Source organism: Psittacula echo (genome assembly GCF_963264785.1).
Source record: "Psittacula echo genome assembly, chromosome: 6".
NCBI lineage: Eukaryota > Metazoa > Chordata > Aves > Psittaciformes > Psittacidae > Psittacula > Psittacula echo.
The window spans coordinates 22,158,253-22,177,655 of record NC_137743.1 but is presented as its reverse complement, the minus strand read 5'-3'; the positions used below and the strand labels follow the sequence as shown (position 1 = coordinate 22,177,655).

The window sequence follows — 19,403 nt, the reverse complement described above, 5'->3', positions numbered from 1 at the left end:
GTGACCAGCCATGGCTCTGTGACAGTCTGCTAGACAGACTTCACGGCCACCAAGCATCCTCCCTGCAGTCATTCTCCCTCTCTCCATGACTGGCAGCATTTCAAGATGAGAGCTCAATTGTTGGCTTTCCCCAACTTTTCCTTAATAAAATACCTTTCTCTACACCCAGCCACAAAGCTCTGTCAGGTCTCCCAGGCACCCAGACCCCCACAGCTGCGCAGATATGAATGGCATGGTCAGATCAAGGCTGTATGTCAGAGAGAACATAACTATATCAGGTCCCTAATTCACCCTGGCAGCCCCATCTGCACCTCCTCTGCCCAGCATGCACAACCCATGCTCAAGAACAACTCATTACCTGGCACGCACCAACCCTGCTGCACACACCTGGTGTCTCCCTCCACTGCAGAGTCTCCTGAGTGCACACTGAGCAGAGCTAACCTGAGGACAGACTTTTTTTGCTATAGGATGGGCTGTCACAGGGACAATGTCCTGGGTCACTTTCCACCCTTCTGCAGGAAGCAGGAGACAGCTACCCATCCCTGCCTCAGCAACATCATAAGCTGCACAAATATCTTTTAAAACATTCCTTGCTCAGCCAACTACCACCCCAAGGCCAGTAAATCCCTCCATCCCTTCCAGCACAGCCCCACAGCGCGGGAAGCAGCAACCAAGCATCTCTCAACTGCATGTTTCCACCCGAGTGCGTCACAACTTAATGCTGCCCCCAGACCGTAACTGCGCTATGACAGCATCGCTGCTTGGCATGGCCTTGATGGCCCCACTGGGCTGGTTTAGACCACGGGGGCTGCCCAGGCGACGCTGGGGTCCCCCTGCCCGCTTTGCCCCAGCCTGCCTGCAAGAGGGGGGTCGGTGATGACTCTTCTCTCTCTGTTACACTGGAGCCGGACACCCGACCGGGGTAGGACGTGCCCAGAGAAAAGCCTGTTTGCTTCTCCCGACCTAAGACCGTTGCACACCAGCATAACACTTCCAAAACGGATACCGGCTCACAGCGACCAAGCACTTGGCAGTAAAAAGCCCTTTTTTGTCCAGGCAGCCACTCCTTCCTCTCCAGCTCCGCTCGGCAGGGAGCCTGTGCTGCCGCGCTGCCCCTCCGCGCTGCCTGCGGCTCTCTCCGCCGCCTCAGGGGGTGCGGGTCTGCCCCGGCTCAGCGCAGCCCTTGGCAGGGAGCCCGCAGAGCTTGTCACTTATGCTAAGCCGGAGGGCTGGTCCCAGCGGTACGGCTCTGTCCTGGATTCTTTTCGCAGCGATGTTTTTCAGCTAGCGCTGCTGTCAAACCACGGCGAGCGGCGCAATGTCACCCAGGTCTCGCCGCGCTCTCGCTACCCCCGTGCTTGGGGTGGGATGGGGGGCGAATGGCAGGGCTGGACCCCAGGCGGAGGGGTGGCTGATGGGGACCCGGGTCCACAGAGAGCAGACAGGGGAGGGAGATGGGGCTCGGCGCTCCCTACATCCACGCCAGGGCTGAGGCTCGTGCAGCGGGCGGGCCGGCAGCTGTCCGGGCGTGTCTGTCCGTCTGCCCGTCCATCCTCCCGTGTCCCCGCCGGGGCGCAGGGCGCTGCGCATCCCCTCGGGGCGCCCCCCGCTCCCCCGGCCCGACGCTTACCGGCTTCTTCTTGCGGCGGCTCTGGAGGCGGCTGACCACCAGGTCGGTGTAGAGCACCGGCTTGAGGGTGCGGGAGCGCTGAGGCCAGCCGTAGCAGAAGGTCTCCACGCCGCGGTAGTTGCGCCCGTAGCGCACCGAGCACATGGAGCGGGACCGCATGCGCCCCGCGCTGCTATTGATGCTGTTGACGCCGATCATCCTGCCGGCGGCAGCGGGGAAAGTGTGGGTGCCCGGCGGCCCTGCCCGGCCCTGCTTGCCGCGGCCCGCGTCGCCACCGCCGCCGCCTGTTGAAGCCGGGCCGGGCCGGGCAGGGCTCGGCGGCTGCTGCCCTACAGAGGCGGAGCCCGCCCCGCCCCGCCCGCCTCAGCCAATGGCGACCCGCGGCGCCCGGCAGAGCCGAGCCGAGCCGAGCGGCGGAGATAGCGGCTAGCATCCCGCCCGGGGCGACACAATCCCCGGCGCTGATGCCACACGAGGTGCCGTAGCTGACCCCGGTGCACCAGCAGCCGTCCCTGCCCCTCTTCCGCCCCAGCACGGAGAGTGGGAGCAGCAGCATGGACCCTCCCGGGTTCATGGGGCTGCGGGACAGCCGTGGTGACATCTGCTGTGCTCCAGCGGCCTGGCAGCACCTCCACTCTGTGCCAGCTGGGCAGGCTTAGAGCTGCTACCGCAGCCCAGCCCACACCAGGGACCTCCAAGGGCTGAGCTGGTAGGAGAGAGGCCCAGTGGAGGTGTGATCAGACCTTCAACCTTTAGTGCCCATCCCACACTTAACCCTCCTGCCTGTCCCTTCTGGTCAGGCTAGAAAATGAGCGGCTGGAGACACCCAGCTGGTTAAGGGCAGGACATAGATGCTCCAGGCAGCTCTTACTGTGAAGAAGCAAAAGGCTGGGCATCCTTGCAGAAGGCATGAGGATCGATGTGTAATTTAGTTAGGCTTGACTGAGCAGGAGACATGGCCAGTGGACAAGGGGAAATTTTCCACTCTGTCCTAACTGCTTGGTGTAGTGATCACTGGGCAAAACTTGTGAGGGAGGGGGCATGGATGCCTGGCACATGGGCTGCCCCTGAAGACAGGGGAGCCACAGGAGCAGCGAGCATATCATTTCGAGGGGAAAGAAGCAAAACAAAAAAACATAGCCCAGGGGATTCGACTGAGCAAGCGCTCCCGTGATTATAGCTCAGAGGTGGGAGCTGGGGCTTTCTTCCCACATTATAATCACTTACCCAGCACTCTGAGCGTCTGAGCCCCGCTGTTGTGCCTCTAAGCTGGAAGGTGGGGGCCCATCCTACCTTCCTCCCCCGGGGACCCGACTGCATTGTCAGCCTTAATTCATTAACATCTGTGAAATGCTCTGGGCTCCTAGGCTGGAAGGCAGCACAGATTTGGCTCACTCCTGCAATCACTCATCAGCACTGGGGAGAAATGGGGTCTGATTTGGCCATACTGCATTTCTGCCAGCCAGGAAAGCACAAGGTTAAGCTAAACCAGTAAGGAAGGTGGGGAAGAGCTAAGGCTCCATAAGGTGATCAATCGTGTAAAAATCAAATCCACACCTCAAATGTAACAGACAACCAACAAGAGTGACTGAAATCCCAGGAGGCCTGGGCTAAAATCACACTGACAAGAGAAGAGCAATATCTCAAGAGCTAATCAAAATACCACCAGCTCCAGGACATCCTGCTTTGCCCCTTTCCTTGCTGCGTGGGCAGCTGCCTTCATTTGGCCACAGGGGTTTGGGTCCAAGCCTGAAGACATATGCATCTTTGGGCATGGGTTCTTGTATCTCCAGCATAGCTCCCTGCCCTAGTGGGAAGACACCTGAATTGGAGAGCTGGGCAGCCCTGCCTGAAGGGTACAAATCTCCAGGGGAGATGTCAGAGCCAGAGGGAAGGAGCAGCGCTGGGAAGGCATCGCTGCCTTAGCTCACTGGAGTGCCGTGTAGGACACAGCAAAGCACAGCCAGTGAGGGGGACGTGGAGCTCAGCTGTGAAAGCACAAGCTTTCAAGTGTTTTCGTTTCTCCTGCACAAAACTGGGATTGTTTACACTTATTATCTAGTAGCAGATAAAGTTATCGTCTGACTCAAGCTGCCGCCCGCTCTCAGGCATTGTGCTGTGTTTGTCTTGGGTCTCCCAGCAGCCAGATACGAAGGTAGTGCCCAGGCTCCCTGTGGGTCTATTCCTGTTGCTGTCCCCAGAGTCACAGGGGATGGTGGCCTTGTGTCCCCTGCCGCCACCTAGGTCCTGCCCCAAGCTTTGAGAAGCTCTGTGAAGCCTGCCAGCCCTTCCCCTCCCCTGCTGCCCTTAGGAAATGCGCGTGCTCCTGAAGCACTAAAATTAGCCAGCCAGCTGTGCAGCATGCTTGCACAGGAGCCTCAGTCCCCAGGCACGGCCTGCCAGCCAGGTCTGCTGAGGAGGCACCATCCTACCCTGGTAATGGGGCTAGCACAGGCTGATACAGGGAGGGCAGCAGGACAGCCTTCCCCATTTCTCTGTTCCTTGAGCCTGGGCAAGGACCAATGCACCAAGCAGCTGAAAGCAGCAGGCAGAAAGAAGAGAAGGTCTTCTCTGGCTGAGCCTGGCCAAGGGGTAAAGGCTGCCCAGGAGAGGCACAGCCCCATCAGGCACAGTTCCTTGCCAGCCCCTTCCCCAGCACAGGCCAACAGCACTTTCCCCATCTCACCCACCCCAGGAACCTGCTCCTCCTTGCACGTGCAGGGGCTCCCTAAAGCACAGTGGTGCTTCAGGTGAGGAGCTCAGCCTGCTCCACGCAGGGTTCCTCACGTTGCCCCTCGCCCCCCTCCCCAGCACAGCTCCCGTACAGAGGCGGCTGAAAAGCGGCGGTGGGAAGCGCCGCAGCTGCAGAGGGAACAGGCCATTTTTAGCAGAGCAACCTCCCTGCTGCTGGGCTGCAGGCACAGCTGTGTGGGGCTGTGCTGCAGCGCTGCAGCCTCCCCCACTCCCTTACACCCAGCAAAGGTCTTCGCCTCTACCTATGAGGGAAAGCCTGTAGCTTCATGGCAGTTCCTCACCAGCCTATCTCCCACTGGCTGGAATCTGATGGGATAATTTGATCTCACATCTTTAAACAGCTGGTACTTTGGGGAGGTAAAGTTTAACAGGGACGGGGCAGTACCTGAAGTACAAATACTTGACCATGGCATGCTGGGGGCTGCAAAGAGGACATGCCGAGGAGCCTGAAGAGCTTGGATGATCCAGAGTACAGGAGCATTAGAGGGCAGGGGTTCAGGGTCCTCATTTTGGACGTTTCTATTCCATTTTGGGTGCTTAAAACTGTTTCTGGAGTTGGGTTTAAAATTAGAGGAGTTTTTTTCCCTGAGTAGCTCCCTTTACTGGCAAAGCGTGGGCTGAGAGGGAGGACAGCCCTATTGAGAGCTGCTGGTAACCCCATTATGATGGGGCAAGCAATGCAACCAGGAACAGACCCACACAGGGAGCTCAGCTTGTCACCCTCTGTTGCTTTTTTTCCCCCATCAACTCTCTCCCCCTGCCATGGCTCCGGCACCCTGTGGGAACCCATCTTCCACATCATGAGTAATTTGCCAACTGCAGTGGTTCACCAGCAGCAATGGTTTCTGCCCAGCAGATCCCATGGGAGCTATGCCTGTTCCCAGGGCCCAAGATGGAGAGACAGCAGCTCAGAAAACCCTCTCGAGGACAGGCTGTGCAGAGAAGCACAGCAGTCCAAGGCTGGAGGTGCTTGCTGAATGCTGCCTGCACTCCCTGGCCAAGTGCCACAAGGAACTGGGCCAGGCAGGGAGAAGGCAGGAATCCCCCATTCACACCACTGTGGTGAGTTCCTGGCTTCAGGGCTTCAACCACGAGTCCACCAACCCCATCGCCATGCCTTGCCCTTGTCACCAAACACATTCCTTCTGCCACCAGAGATGGTTCCAGTCCCAGGGCCTGGCCACAACTTTGGGCTCCAGTGCTCCAGAGAGCAATAAAGGCTGAGTACCATGGGGTCAGCACCACAAAGATGCTTGTTGCAGCTGGGGAAGCTGCCCCTAACACATGCCCCCTTGCCTGTGATGCAGGCACAGAAAGGTCAGTGAGGGAATCAGGACTTCAGCTGGAGCTCCAGCATCCTCCTGGGAGAATGGGACAGCCCATGTTCTCCTCAGCAAGACAGGAAGAAAACTGCAGGCCAAGGGACCACTACCATTCCTGTACAAGTATGAACACATTCATTTGCACCCCAGGTAACCATTCACGTGATACTGCCCAAAGCTCTCACTTTTGCTCCTGCTGCTTGTCTGGCCAGAGAGAGAGACTGAATTTACCTTGAGCAGCTCCTTGGGGAAGTCAGTGCCTCCGTTGAGTCCCTCCAAGTTGCCAATGAAGTCGGAGCAGGACATCCTCTTTCCAATATTCTGGGGGAGCCACGGGGAGAGAAACGTGGGGGTTACCTTTGGGCCAGGGGCCAGTGCTGGCTGGAAGAGGTCCCACAGCCCAGGAACAGATCCCCTATCTCTGCAGTGGGGTGAGGGCCCAGCCAGGTCTCATGGAGGCTGCTTGCAGGTGTGGGGATGCTGCTGGCTTTGCCTTGGCTCAGGGAGTTTTAAATAGCCTTTTCCAATTTGGGTGCTACTCGCTCGTGATGGCAGCCGGCTTTGGAGTCTCACTCCCACTTTCTCTCCCTGTCCACTGTACTTTTCTGTCCTCAACCAACCTCCACATCTTCCAGCTCAGTGCAGCTCCTCCGAAGCCCCATCCCTCCATCATCAGCCCCTCCTCTCATTCAGCCTCACTCTCCTCCCCAGGTATGTTAACTGTGACCAATCTTCACAGGCCCAGGGTCCCACGTCTCCTGCTCCTGTGGCTCTGTCCTTGCAAGTCCTCACTCTTCCTGCAGCACCTATGGTTCAGGGCAGTGGGTGCAGGGACAGTGTAGGAACAGACGGGGCTTCTGGCAGTGGGAACTTACATGTCCATGCAGATCTGTGTTGAGTAGCATCAGGGCACAGGTGAGGGTGTGGGCTCCATCTGCAGCACAAGCACAGGACAGGAATTAGAACCCCCAGCTCAGCACCTGAAGCTGGTGCTCCAGCCCCTCAGCACCTCAGGCAGGGCATGGTGGCTCTAAGCCCCCAGGAGAGCCCTGAGCCCCCTCCTCCCACCCCAGGCACACAGCAGTCAGTGTGGCGGTGGCAGCACATTGGTGAGTAGATAGGAGACCACTGAATTAAAGCTGGTCCCAAACCTGAGCGTACAAACTCCCTTCCGAGCCTGCAGCCCCTTCAGCCAGTCAGCAATGCTGCAGCTACTCCTGCAGAGCTCCTAGCACGGCAAGGTGGGACCGGCAGAGCCCCCTGCCAGCCAGGCAGCCCAAACCTCACCTGCCCCAGAGCCAGCCCAGAGCAAAGCACGTGGACAGACACAGGAGGCGCAAAGACGTGAAACGGCACAAAGTGGGTGTCTGTGCCACCCTGAGTGCCAGGCACCTGAGTTGTCTCACCTGGCCACTGCTGAGTCGAGGGTCTGAGAGCTGGGGTCTATTTGGTGAGGAGGGCCTTCTCTTGCCTCTTGTGCTAATCTGCTCAAGGTCAGAATTAAGGATGGGTTGAGCCCTAATTATGCATGATCCAAAAGGAGCAGATTTGGGGTTTGTTTGTTTCATTTTTAATAATCAAAAGCATCTGTCATTTGAGGTAAATGACATCTCCCAACAGGGCATGTCTCATAAAGTGTCAGTATAGGCTGTCAGCCTGCTCTCTGGTTTCAGTTTGAGCACCTTCACCGAGTTGATGAATGCATGGGCTCGCTTGAAACGCACACACAGACATGCACAGTTTCTTACCCTCTGAAGAAATGGCATTGGGATTACACTCATAATAGCGCTGGGAAAAATGAGCCAGCACTCGCTCTCGCTCTTGTGTCTCTCCCATCAAGGCCAGCTCCTTTAGAAAGGACCTGAAGAAGCAGCAGCAGTATTGGTAACACATGAAACTCACCAGCAGCTTCTCCAACCCACCCTGTGCAGGAGTGGAGCTGTGCTTTCTGGTTTGCAGACCCCCATGTGTACTGTATGAAGCCCTACCTAGGTACATCCCTCCCAGTGCGCCACGGGACTCCCCTCAAGTCCACAGCACCATACCCTGCAGAGACCTACAGTCAGATGGTAGGTCTGCCCTGGAACTACACTGGGAAAGGAGGTGGGGGTTAACACCAGGAAGGTCCAGGCTCAAGGCCTGGAAAGCCAGGCCTAGGTGAACTGGCCAGTCACCCAACCACATCGACTATTGAATTAAAACCAGGGATGCTTTCTTGGTTGTGTGGCTGAGAGACCACTTTGGGAATCACCCTCCCCTATTTAAGAGGTAAGAGGATCTCCAGGTGGGAGCCATGGGGTCTGCCTGCTCCTACAGATCTCTGCATGGGTGCAGAGCTGCAGAGGGTGTGGTCTGCTGGTACCCACTTGGGTGGCCACCACACGTGCACACGTGCCCTCAGCTCTGACCTGAGGGCCTGGTCCAGGCTCATCCCCGTGAACACGAAGAACTTCAGATATTCCCCTGCCACCATCCTGCTGAACTCATTGCTGAAATAGAAAAGAGGGAGGTGAGAGTGAGATCAATCAGAACGTGGGGACAACCAAAGGCACACAGTGGGTGGATTCTAGGAGACTGAGAGCTCCCAAGGGTTGTGGAAAGTGAGCTGAGGACACAGACACCCCACACTGCCATGAAATGCAGAGGAGTCACCCACAGATCCAACTGGAATACCGGGCATGTAAAGGAAACTGGAGAAGCTAGAGCTGGAAGGGCTCATAAGAGGTCAGCTAACCATTCCCCTGCCCCAGCACCTCTGCAGAGTGGGCTTTGTGGTCCTGCCAGCTATTCCCTGCCAGCCCAGTGCACCACAAGGGCAGCAGCTGTGGATGCACTGTGGGTGCAGGTGGGCCCCTTGCAGAACGGAACGTTCCCTGTGAATACCCACACGTACTTCTTCCCCAAGTGGCGGGCCACATCTGCTTTTTTAAAGCCATCCAGGTTGTAGAGCCTCTTGGCCAGGCGTTTGGCAGCCTCCAGGTCAGCCTTGTGCCCATTGGAGAGGGTGTCCGTGCTGCCCAGGGCAAGCTGCTCCATGCTGTCCATCTCTGAGTCTGAGTCCAAAACCAGCTGGTTCAGGGGGTGTTCGCTGCAATGGGAAAGGACACTCCATGTTAGCCTGTCTGCAGATCCTCTCCTTGTTCAGCTTCTCAGGAAATGCAGGTTCCTCACCCCCAGCAGCTACTCAGTGCTGGGGCCCAGGGTGAGACACTGGTTAGAGACACCCCCAGGTCAGTTCTGGGAACTAAGGGAAGAAGGTTTGGGGATGTGGCTGCAGGAGAGGTGGGGTAACAGCCCAGCTCAAGCAACTGATGACAGGACCAAGGCCTCCAAACCCACATCCAAACTGTAAGTGGAGTGACAGCACAACCGCTCCAAAGTCCTCCACCCTGAGTCTGGGAAACTGAATGTGTGAGCTCAGGCTCTGCCAAGCTCAGCCGTAGTGAAGACTCAGAGCACAAACTTGTGCACATCACATGCTGTCCTGCACATCCACACTCATTTTTTAACCTGTACAAACATCTTGTGCTGCTCTTGAGCGCAGTTTCTACCCGAGATAAAGACGACAATGACAATAATTCCTTCACTTGCCTTTTCCCACCCTCCAACTTCAAAGCCCTTCACAGAAGGGAAAACCGAGGCAGAGAAGGCGAAGCTGAAGGAACACCCTTCCCCCCGGCCTCCCAGCTCACAGAGGGGTGTGCTGTCTTCTTCAGGCTGCCCATCAGCTCCCAGCCCACCATGCCTTAAATGGCCACATTAGGAGACACTCTTGGCTTAGCCCCCAAAGCAGTCTGACTCAGCGGCACTGAAGTTATCCCAACCAAGAAGCCGGTTGAATCTAATCAACAACGAACATTAAGTAACTCTGACCTCGCCCAAATTTTCTGGCAGCCCTCACAATGTTCCAGTCCCATTTATTTTTAAAAGTCTCTAATTGACTTTTAAGAGGCCTGCTCTCCTGAGCCAATCACCCAGGCCAATCGCCTTGAGGCTCCACTTCTTGCACAGAGGCCGAGCCTCCTTGCTGCTCAGCACTGGTCTTCCCAGGGGAGCCACACACAGCACTGACAGGCTACCCCAGGGGGCTCTTGGGCACCTTCCTCCCACCCTCCTGGCACATCCAGCAGGGAAGCTGCTCTGTGCTCAAACCCAAGGGATGGACACCTCCCTGGTGAAAGCAGCTCTGAAACCCTGCAGATCCCCGGGGAGATGTACTTGGCTTAGACCATTGCTGAGCTTGGCAGTGCTGGGCAGTGATAGTGGTAAGACCTGGCTGGATTCCCAGGGCAGTTCCTTGCCCAGTTAGCCCCAGCCCTCTCCAAGAGCCTGTCCATCACCCCATGCCACCCTGGTGGAAGCAGCTATGAGACTGGCCACAAGGACACTAGGAGCAAACCGGCTCTGAGTCCACCTGCTCTGGGGAGCTGGGCTGGGCAGGCACTTCCAGCATCATCATCCGCATCACCAGCACACCCCAAACTGCAGGCATCCCTCCCACCTGCCTAAAACCTCTCCTCCTCCCAAAACAGGGTGGCCACATCCAGAGATGCTGCTGGTGTGGAACCTGGTGCCCATGGCCCTCCAGCTGTGCCCGCACTCTCTGTCAGTGCCAAAGCCACCCCAGGGGTTGCACCTCAGCACCATCTGGCTCCTTGAATGGCTGCAGCCACTGTGCTCTCAGCCAAAGACAGGACTCACAGGCTCTTTGCTTCCCAGCAGCAGAGACGAATCCATCCCCGCAACCAGCCCCTGCCAACCATACGTTGTGGTGACTGTATTTTTCATTGAATTCTGTCTGCTGTCACAGCAGCTCCAAGGCTGCTTTTCCAGCTGCAGGCTGAGCTACAAAACTCAAAGCCACAGCTCCACCACTCTCCATCTGACTGCACCTCCAGAGCAAGGAGCTGCTCACCCTCTGAACACCTTTTCATTCTTCTCAACCACCATCACCAAAATCTCCCAACTACACGTTTCCTGTCCTACCTTGTCTGGCTGGCCCCTGGAGCCCCATGGGGCAAACAGAGCTCTGAGCCTCCCGCCATGACCTCTCTTCCCAATCTGTGGTCCTCAGCTTTCCTACCTACTGCTGAGCATCCAGGCATAGGCCATTTACAAAACCTCTATTGACCTTAAACATCTGTATCTCCCTGCAGGCTCCCAACCTGTGATTGCAGTTCTTGCCTTGCTTCTTGCAATGGGCATGCATGGATCACAGCCTGGGTCTCAAAGCAGCTTTGCTAGCAGGATCTGCTGTTCCCTCCCTCACCAAGTCCCCATACTGATTTGGGGTTTTATATCAGCAAAGCATAACCTTGCTCTCAGGATGAGGCACTGCCCAGCCATACCACAAAATGGGTTTTCTCCCAAGACTCAAGCCACTCTCGTGCTTCAGTAGGCTGGAAGTCCCCCATTCGTGGCACCCATCTGTCACCCCTCAAAGCCCCAGCTGGCTTGGAGAACGTGGAGCTTAAGGAGGGAAAACCAAGAGCGCAATCCTCAAGCAAATGGGGAACAGAGCAAAGAGATGTGTCCCTGTATAAGGCAACTGAGGTGATGTTAATTTTCTTGCCAATGAGCTAATGTCTCAGGGTAGGTTTTTTTTAAGTGTACTTTCTAAAGTGACATTTCAGTTTGGCTTGAAGAAACACTGAGACAATATTTTTTACATTAGATACATTTTCAACTCAAGAAGTGGCCCACACTTAAGAAATAAAGATCAAATTTGGTATTGTGTGAGTATCCTCAGCATGCCTGAGATGAGTCATCCCCGAGCAGACCCAGCACCAGCTTATTCCTCTTTGTGTTGCCCGCCTAGGGCACCCATTGCCACGCTCCATGTCAATGGGAGCACTGGTCCCCTGCAAACTCAGAGGTGTTTGCTTGGGAGCTCAAGGTCCCAGCCCGTGTGTTGGCAGCAGTGAGGTGCTTCTGGGGTCTCTTCCATCAAGGAAGGGACACAATCCAGCTCAAGGCCTGCCCCAGGGCAGAGGCTCTTCACTGACCACCTCCCACCCCAGCTCAGCACAAGGAACATGTGCTCCCAGCCCTGGGGAGCTGCTGCAAGACCATGGTCCTGCTAATGGCCACCACACCATAGACAGTCCTTTTCCAGGGCCCAAATGTTCCTTCTTGGCCAAATGCTCCTTCCCTGGAGCCAATCCTTGTCTCACCCCAATATTCCTCCACTGGCTGAGTGCCTGGAGCCCAGCAGGAGAGACCGCAGCACCTTCCTTCCCTGGCTGCAATGCAGCATGTCATTGCAGGAGCCTTGACTTCCTCTCCCCCTTGCCAACACAAACCAGGCTCACTCAGCACCATGTTCTCTCCATGGTTGCCAGCAACCAAGAATAAATCTCTCCTGGATGTGGGGCAGCAATAAGGCACTAGCTCAGTAAAGCCTGCCCTAGGGAGCTGACCTTCAGCTCCTGGTTGCCAGCAGGGATATATCTGCATGGTAGGAGCCTTCCCATATGGTATCTGCATAGTGGGATCCTTCCTGCACCAACACCCCCCTCCCCAGGAGCGGGGAAGGAGGGACGCCCCTGGGGACAGGCTGGGAAGGGTGGCCATTGGTTTCAGGTGGGGGTGCTCAGCTGAGCTCCTGTGTTGTCCAGGTCCTGCCTGCCACATTTCCAGGTGAGATACCTGCTGCAGGAAACTCAAAACCTCCAACCACAATCCACATGCTGCTTGCACCCCACAGGAGGCTGGTCTGCATCCTGCACCATGAAGGGACAGTGCAGAGAGCCTGGTCTGAGTCTGTGAGGGACACATGCATGAGGCAGAGCAGCACTCTGCCCTCGATTCCCAGTGCCCCACATACATGGCTAGATGCCAAATGCCTCTGCCAAGTGAGCACAGCCTGCCTAATGTTGCTACTAAGAATGTACCAGACCGGATCTTTGGCTGAGCTAAATAAACGCAGCTCCCTCCATCGGTCTCAGTGGAGCGACTGTGATTTATGACAGACAAGATCTGGGCTGGTTCATTTCTTGCAGAACTGAAGTTAGGGCTGAGAGGACACTTGAAGGTCAGCCAGGCTGGCTTCCAAGCACAGGCAGGGCTGGTCCTGCTTTCTGGCAGCTCCTTTTGGTCCTAAAGTCACGCAGCCACAGCAGCACCCGCCAGCACTCCTGCTGCCAGGTGCAGGTAGGACCTAACTTTGGGCAGTTGTGCCCCTCCTCAGTCCTCTTTCTCTGCAGACTTCCAGAGCACCTCCTGCAGCACCAGCGCTCTCTGAAGATGCCTACCTGTCCTCCATCACCCCATCCCACTAGTCCCTTGTAGGGGTCACAACTACTCCTGCAGAGGACAGGGTGAATCTGCATTCCCAGCAATTTCTGGAACCAGTGGAGACCCTTAAAATCTGGTTACTCACCTGCTGGGTAGAGAGCTGTCTTCTCCTTCAGGGACACAGATGCCGTGGGGTCAGCACAGGGAAACCTGAGTCTCTCAGACCCTTGAGCAAAACCTAGCCAAGGGGCTCTAAATCTGACCCAGGGGCTGGAATTAATACCTGAGATGAGGGGCTGTGTCCCACAGGGATGGGATGTGCCTCTGGAGGCAGCCCTGCCAGACCTGGGACCCAGTCTGCTGCCCCATCCTTCAGCTGATGTGTCCTCTTTCCCAGCTCCCGCTGCCCTTCATAGCTTGACATGTAAATAAATGCTTGGGGGAAAATTCCCCCCAGGCTTGTGACCCATTTTCTGCCATGCCAGTGCTTGTGGGGAACCCTCTTCATCCTCTGCCCCAGCCCTGTCCCCATCCTGTGCTCACACCCTATCCCTCCCTGCTCCTCCTTCCCTTTCCTCATTGCCCTCCTTCCTCTGCTCACCCTCACCCCCAACCTCCCACATCACACCCCGAATACACCCGACGGGGCCCCAAACTGGGCACAGCCCTCAAAGGCATCATCTCACCAGTTTCCCCACTGCCAACTGGGAGCTCGGGCCAGCTGACAGACCTGCGCTGGCCTCGGGAAGGGGAGGGGCAACGGCTCACCGACTGCTGCAGTAACAAAAAGGACCTTATAAAGAAACACAGTAGAGCTTATTGGTGGGGGCTCGGCGCTTAAGGAGCCGCTGGCAGCCGCGGTGTGTCGGGATAGAGGGTCTGGTTCCCGTCTCATCCTCCGCCCGGGGTGCCCTGTGCTCCTCACGCCGCAGAGCCAGCGCGGAGCTCTCCCTCTAGCGAGGCTGTGGGCGTGCCGCCCCTCACCGTGATACCTGGCCCTTTTCACCAGGCTGTTTGCAACCTTCCCTTCCCCCCCGCCTTTTGCTGCCGCTTCTCCTCCTGCCCTTCTTCCCGTCCAACCTCAGGCGATGTCCCCGATTCCGGTGCCTCTTGCGAGGGGGCGAGTCACGTCCCCTCCCTCCGCCGGCACCCTCACGGCTGGCGCTGGAGGAGCGGGATGAGCAGGGAAAATGGGCGGCCGGACCAGGGGGCTCGCACCCCAATGGAGGTGCAGTTTGCCCATTTGCATCCCGCTGGGGCTGACGGCCCGCAGGGTGTGCGGGACTGCGGCAAGGGAGGGCACACTCTGGGTGCCGCTTGCACCAGCAGCGTGTCTACGGCTGGCGATTTGGACCTGCAGTTGCAAGAGTCTGCCTGCCACCGCAGGACTGACAGCCCTGCAGTCCCCAGGGCTGCCCCAGCTCCCACCCCACCGTCTCACCAGCACTGGAAGGATTCCCCAGCCCTGCAGGGCTCTGCCCCCCTCCCACACCCGGTGGGTCACCATCACCACCTCAAGGACAGACTGCTCTAAGTGCAGTCCTCCGCCCAGCGACAGCAGGCACTCGCACACCTTCACCTCCCCCAGACAGGTGATAACCTACTCACAGAGCCTGTGCCTCACGCTGGGAGTGCCGTGGGGTATCCTGCTGTGGAGGAACAGGGAGGGAGTCCCACAGTGGGACTCTTGCTGTTCAGCTACTGCTCCCTCCCTTTCAACCAAGGCCACCAGAGGAGGCACAGGCATCCCAGCACCCAGGGCAGCCTCACTGGGTCTGCACTTAGACACATTCCCCATGTACAAGGTCAAGATGAAAGCGTGGTCTCAGATTATTGCGTGCCAAGGGACACCAGAACCCTGATGTAAGCTGAGGCTGCATGAACCAAGGCCGCTGGCCGCGAGGGACACCACATCTCCCCTGCAATGCAGGGGCTATCACCACCAAGAGAGACAGAAAGTTACAGGCTGCAAGGCCAGCCCCAGCCAGCCCCAGCCCCAGCCACTGCAACAATTCATGCCACAGGTTTGGCGGACACAAATAGGACAGCCACAGGGCAGCACACACAAGCCTAGGCCTGCTAGTGTTCATCACCAGGCACGCTTTTGCCAAAGCCCTGCACAGCCTCCACCGCAGAGCCCCTCTGCCTCGAGTCCCCAGTGCATCTGAGCTGATGGCCATCAGTCTGTACCGCCTGTGACCACGGGCAGTGGTGAATGCCCAGCTCTTGCCTCGCCAACATGGGTGATGTATTACAATGGCTGCAGAGGTTCCTTAGCTCCTTTTCCCAGCAATTTCCATTAAATAGCTCTTAGCAGGAGCATCACAAGGATACTCCCTGCTCGAGCAAATCAATCCTGCCAGGCACCTGGAGCCACTGGTTCCAGCTCATGGGAACCTTTAAGCAATCAGCCATGGAATTCACACCTGGAATACTGTGTTCAGTTTTGGTCCCTGCTATACAAAAATATGTGGACAGGGCTAGAGAGGGTCCAGAGAAGGGACACAAAGATTATCAAAGGCCTGGGAAACCTGCCCCATGAGGAAAGGCTGAGAGAACACAAAGACTGAGAGGCACAAACCTTGCCTGGCCTCTGTGCCACCATGTCCCTGGCTCCTGTGTACCAAAGAAAGGGAAGGCCTAACCCAGTACCCCTCTGCCCCAAAATGCCCTTTGAGTGATCACAAGCACATGAGTGACCACAAGCACATGCGATACCCCACTCTCTTCTCTGGACTGCAGACATCAGAGAGGCCACAGAGCTCAGATCCCCACCTGGCCACCCAAAGATGAGTCTATGAGGATGGTGCAGGCTGTGACCAAAAGTGACATTAGTTTGTTGTGGAAAAGACCTAACCCAAATAAGTTTGGTGTGGAAAAGGCCAAAGCTTAGAAAGCAGATGAGGGATTCAGGAGGCTCTGGCATTGCATGGAAGGCCACTGGGCTGAGAGACCTTGCAGGGAGGCAATGTAAACAAGGTCAGCGCTGGCATGACTGAGACACCAAGTCCTCCAAGAGTCACCAGTTCTGCAGCTGAGCCACTGGACAAGACCTGACATCCAGACTGAACCTGACCACACTCCAGATGAGTGTGCCTTGGAAAAAGGAGAAGATGACGCCCGCCAACCTGCCCTATCAAAAGTGCCACAGCCCAAGACCTTGCTGGAAGGCGCAGGGTTGCAGGAAGGTATTGTCTCAGCCTGGACATGGTCCCACACAGAGATAGGTTGGAAGTGGTGGGGCTGAGCTCCTCCAGCTCAGAGATCCACAAGAGATTTTCCCCGGCATGGGGCAGCCATCCCAAGCCCAGGAGCAGGCAGGCTTGGAGCAAAGCACAGGGTGGGTTGTGATAATCTTTGCTCTATCTCCCAACACACACAAGCCTGAGGAGGTTCAGGAGGCCAGGACAATACATACAAGACCATGAGACTCTTGCCCTCAAGAAACAGGAGCATGTTACTCAGATGGTGAGGAGTGCGGCAGTATCAGGAAGTTTTGGCCTCTAGGAGGGAAAGGCGGTTGAAATTCTACCGCTACTCAACTTGTGACTGGCCTCTCCTCACAGCCACCATGGATACTGGACTGTTCTGCAATGGGAACCACCATAGGATTGAACTCCTGTGACTCCCTGCTTGCTGGGCTGGAGGAAACCTCACAGCCCTCCAGCACCAACAAAGCTGGCCAAGATCCAAAAGGAGACATGCTCCCACCAACATGCCTACAACAACACTGGGGTGATCACTGGCCTGATCAGCAACTTCACAGAAAATCCTGACCCTTTGCCTCTTCCCCTGCAACACAGGTTAGGCTCTTGGCTGCAAAACACTCCATACAGCGTTAGACTCCACATGAAGCTTTGGTGGCTCAGCTGGACAGCAAGCAACTTTGGTCACTCACCTCATGTTGGAGGCCAAGGGAGTACCAAAGCTGTCCTCTGAGCGGCAAGGGCTGTGCCAAGCACCTTTGCTTCGTCTCCCCCGCTCCTCCTCCCTCTCTGTCCAGGGGGCATCTGTAGCTGAACTTGTCCCAGAGTCTGGCTCCAAGTGAGCCAGAGGAGCAAAGTTCTCCTCGATCAGCTTGGCACTGTCTTTGATCTGTCCCTGTATTTCTGGGGTGACGGTTGGGAGGTCAAAAGTGAAAAAGGTCCCATGGGTGTGGGCTGGGGAGGAAAGGATGTCAATGGAGTCCAGGCTGGTGTAAGATGTGCCTTTGGCTCGATGGGACTCCATGATGCTCTCAAAATGCTTGCTGAAAGAGTCCATGCCATCCTTGGAGAGGCTGTGCCCCAGGAGGAAGGGCACTGGAGACTTGAGCATACCCTGTGTGTCTCGGTCCATGATCCTAGAGGGAAAGAAAGTGAGAATAACTGGTCACTGAGGAGCGAGGGATCAAAGCCCAAACCAAAAGCCCATGTGCTGTTCCAGAAGGAAACTGAGGAGGGCAGAAATCTCTGAACATCCACTGACCTCCAAGGAAATGCCTTTGCCTGCCCAAGACATCATGGGAAGGACTGGGCTGGCCTCTTTCCAGACATATGCTTCTCCTTTAATGTGCCACAGACTTTTGTTCCTTTAGTGGCTCATCCTCATAAGAAGCTTATGAGATGGCTACTACTCCCAGACATTTGACTTGAGCTTAGATCCAATAAAGGGCTCAAGCACCAGAAGCAGGATGTGGTTCACCTCCATTTCCAAACAAATCTAGAAGTGGCTGTGTTTTCCACAAGCCTTCAGAGCTCCTAGCACCCACCAGGTTCCTCCTAAAGCTGCTCAGGACAGCATGACACCTTCCTCCATAAACACAGCACTGAGGTCGGTGAGCACCGCGGTCAGTGAGCGCCATGCTCAGACCATGACCAACCCCTACCTGCAAGGTCTGCTGGCTGGTCCCAGGAGACATCTGGGACCTGGCACAAGGCAATGCTGAGCCCCAGGTTTCCCCAGACAGAACAGAGGGAGCCTTACACCCACCTCTGGGCTTAGGGACCTAAGGCAGCCCATGTCCTAGAGGCCAGGCTTGGTCCTGGCTCATCATCTTGTCAGGGATCAGCTCTGCAGGGAGGCCCAGCCTGTTTCACAAACATCTGGGTCCAGCCCAACACAGGAGTTTCTTAACCCTGGAGCCCTGAGTGTTTTGTCCTGTAAATGAGGTGAAGTGCAGCCTGCCCTTCAATCAGAGCACGTGACAACCGGGACATTTCCAACCCAGGGAACATCAATGCTTCAGCTGTACAAGCATAATAAACACAGCCCTAAAAGCCTACTTTGCTCATAAGCCACTACCATTTTATTAAAGCAGCAGAAAAGCACTTGTTATGCCACTCTCTCCTCCAATGAAAGGAGAGGAACTGCTCCACCTTGTCATAATGTTTGTTATGAACAAACAGCTTTATACAAAGGGCTCAGAAAAGGCATTGCTGTTACAAGCACCAAATTATTTTCTTTCATTATGCTCCACATACTGCTCAAAAATCTCACTCTGATTACTTCAGCAGGACAAGAGCTGGCAGCTTGAGTCCCCCAGAGTGCCAGTGGGCTTCAAGGGAGCACAGCAAAGCCAGGCGCAGGTAAGCAAGGCAGGATGGAGGCTGCTCTAACCCATCCACCAGCATATCATGGCTGCACAGCACTGATGCTCTTACCGTTCCCACCTTTCTGGCGAGGACAAGGCAGAAGAGACCTCTTTAACGTCTGAAAATGAGCTTTACAGATGCAAATGTGCATTTGCTGTCCTTACCACCCAGCTGTGTGCTACTAAACCATGCTAACCGCTGCTGACTTTCTTTTCTGCCTCAGATTCAGAAGGAGGGCAATGGGGAAGACAACGCCAGCAGACACGAGGGACCTTGTTTCCAGGAGAGGGAGCTGGGCTTATTCTTGTGTTTATTGCCCGAAGACACAGAAAAAAACCCCACAGCCAGTTTTGTCCACATCATCGGAGCTCTCAAAGCAATCTCTCCACCTCAAAATACCAAGTGCAAAGCCGTTCAGCTCCAGAAGGATGTAGTCACAGCAGCACGGGTGCAGTGCTGCCGGCACACACTACTCCTGCTCGGATCTAGATGCTTCTTCATCAGCTGCTGCTGCACTGCTCATCCCTCCCTACACCGGCTCCGGCCCCCCAGGAAGGGTCATTGCACCATCACCGAGCCAGACAAACACAGGTGGGAGGAGCAGAGGAGGGAAGGAGATGCAGAAGCTGTAATCGAGCATCTGTGCAAGGGTGACTGGCAGCGGGAAAGCAAATAGGTTTCCAGCCTTGAGCTGGGGCAGGAGAGGCGTTGAGCCTTCCTAGGGAGAGGGCTAAGCAGATCCCGAGAGCCAACAGCCCCGCTGCATTGCAGGTTAGTGCCAAAGCCAGCGGCCAGCCTTCAGGCAAAGGTCTGCCCGCGGGGACCATGAGGGTCTGAGCAACTGGGCTTCAGCAGCGGCACCCGATGGCTGATGAAGGGGAAGGGGTT

General features: G+C 56.2%; 1 protein-coding gene across 1 annotated transcript in view; it reads right to left on the bottom strand.

The window, feature by feature from the left end:
* The window catches only part of PSD (pleckstrin and Sec7 domain containing), a gene marked incomplete at its 5' end in the record, with an annotated part of 33,112 nt that overhangs the window by 8,559 nt on the left and 5,150 nt on the right, over positions 1-19,403 (bottom strand). The window contains 6 exons of the mRNA XM_080620544.1: positions 5,938-6,027; positions 6,582-6,640; positions 7,455-7,567; positions 8,115-8,195; positions 8,600-8,794; positions 16,841-17,284. Coding sequence (XP_080476670.1) covers positions 5,938-6,027; positions 6,582-6,640; positions 7,455-7,567; positions 8,115-8,195; positions 8,600-8,794; positions 16,841-17,284 — 982 coding nt within the window. The remainder of the gene's footprint in view (positions 1-5,937; positions 6,028-6,581; positions 6,641-7,454; positions 7,568-8,114; positions 8,196-8,599; positions 8,795-16,840; positions 17,285-19,403) is intronic.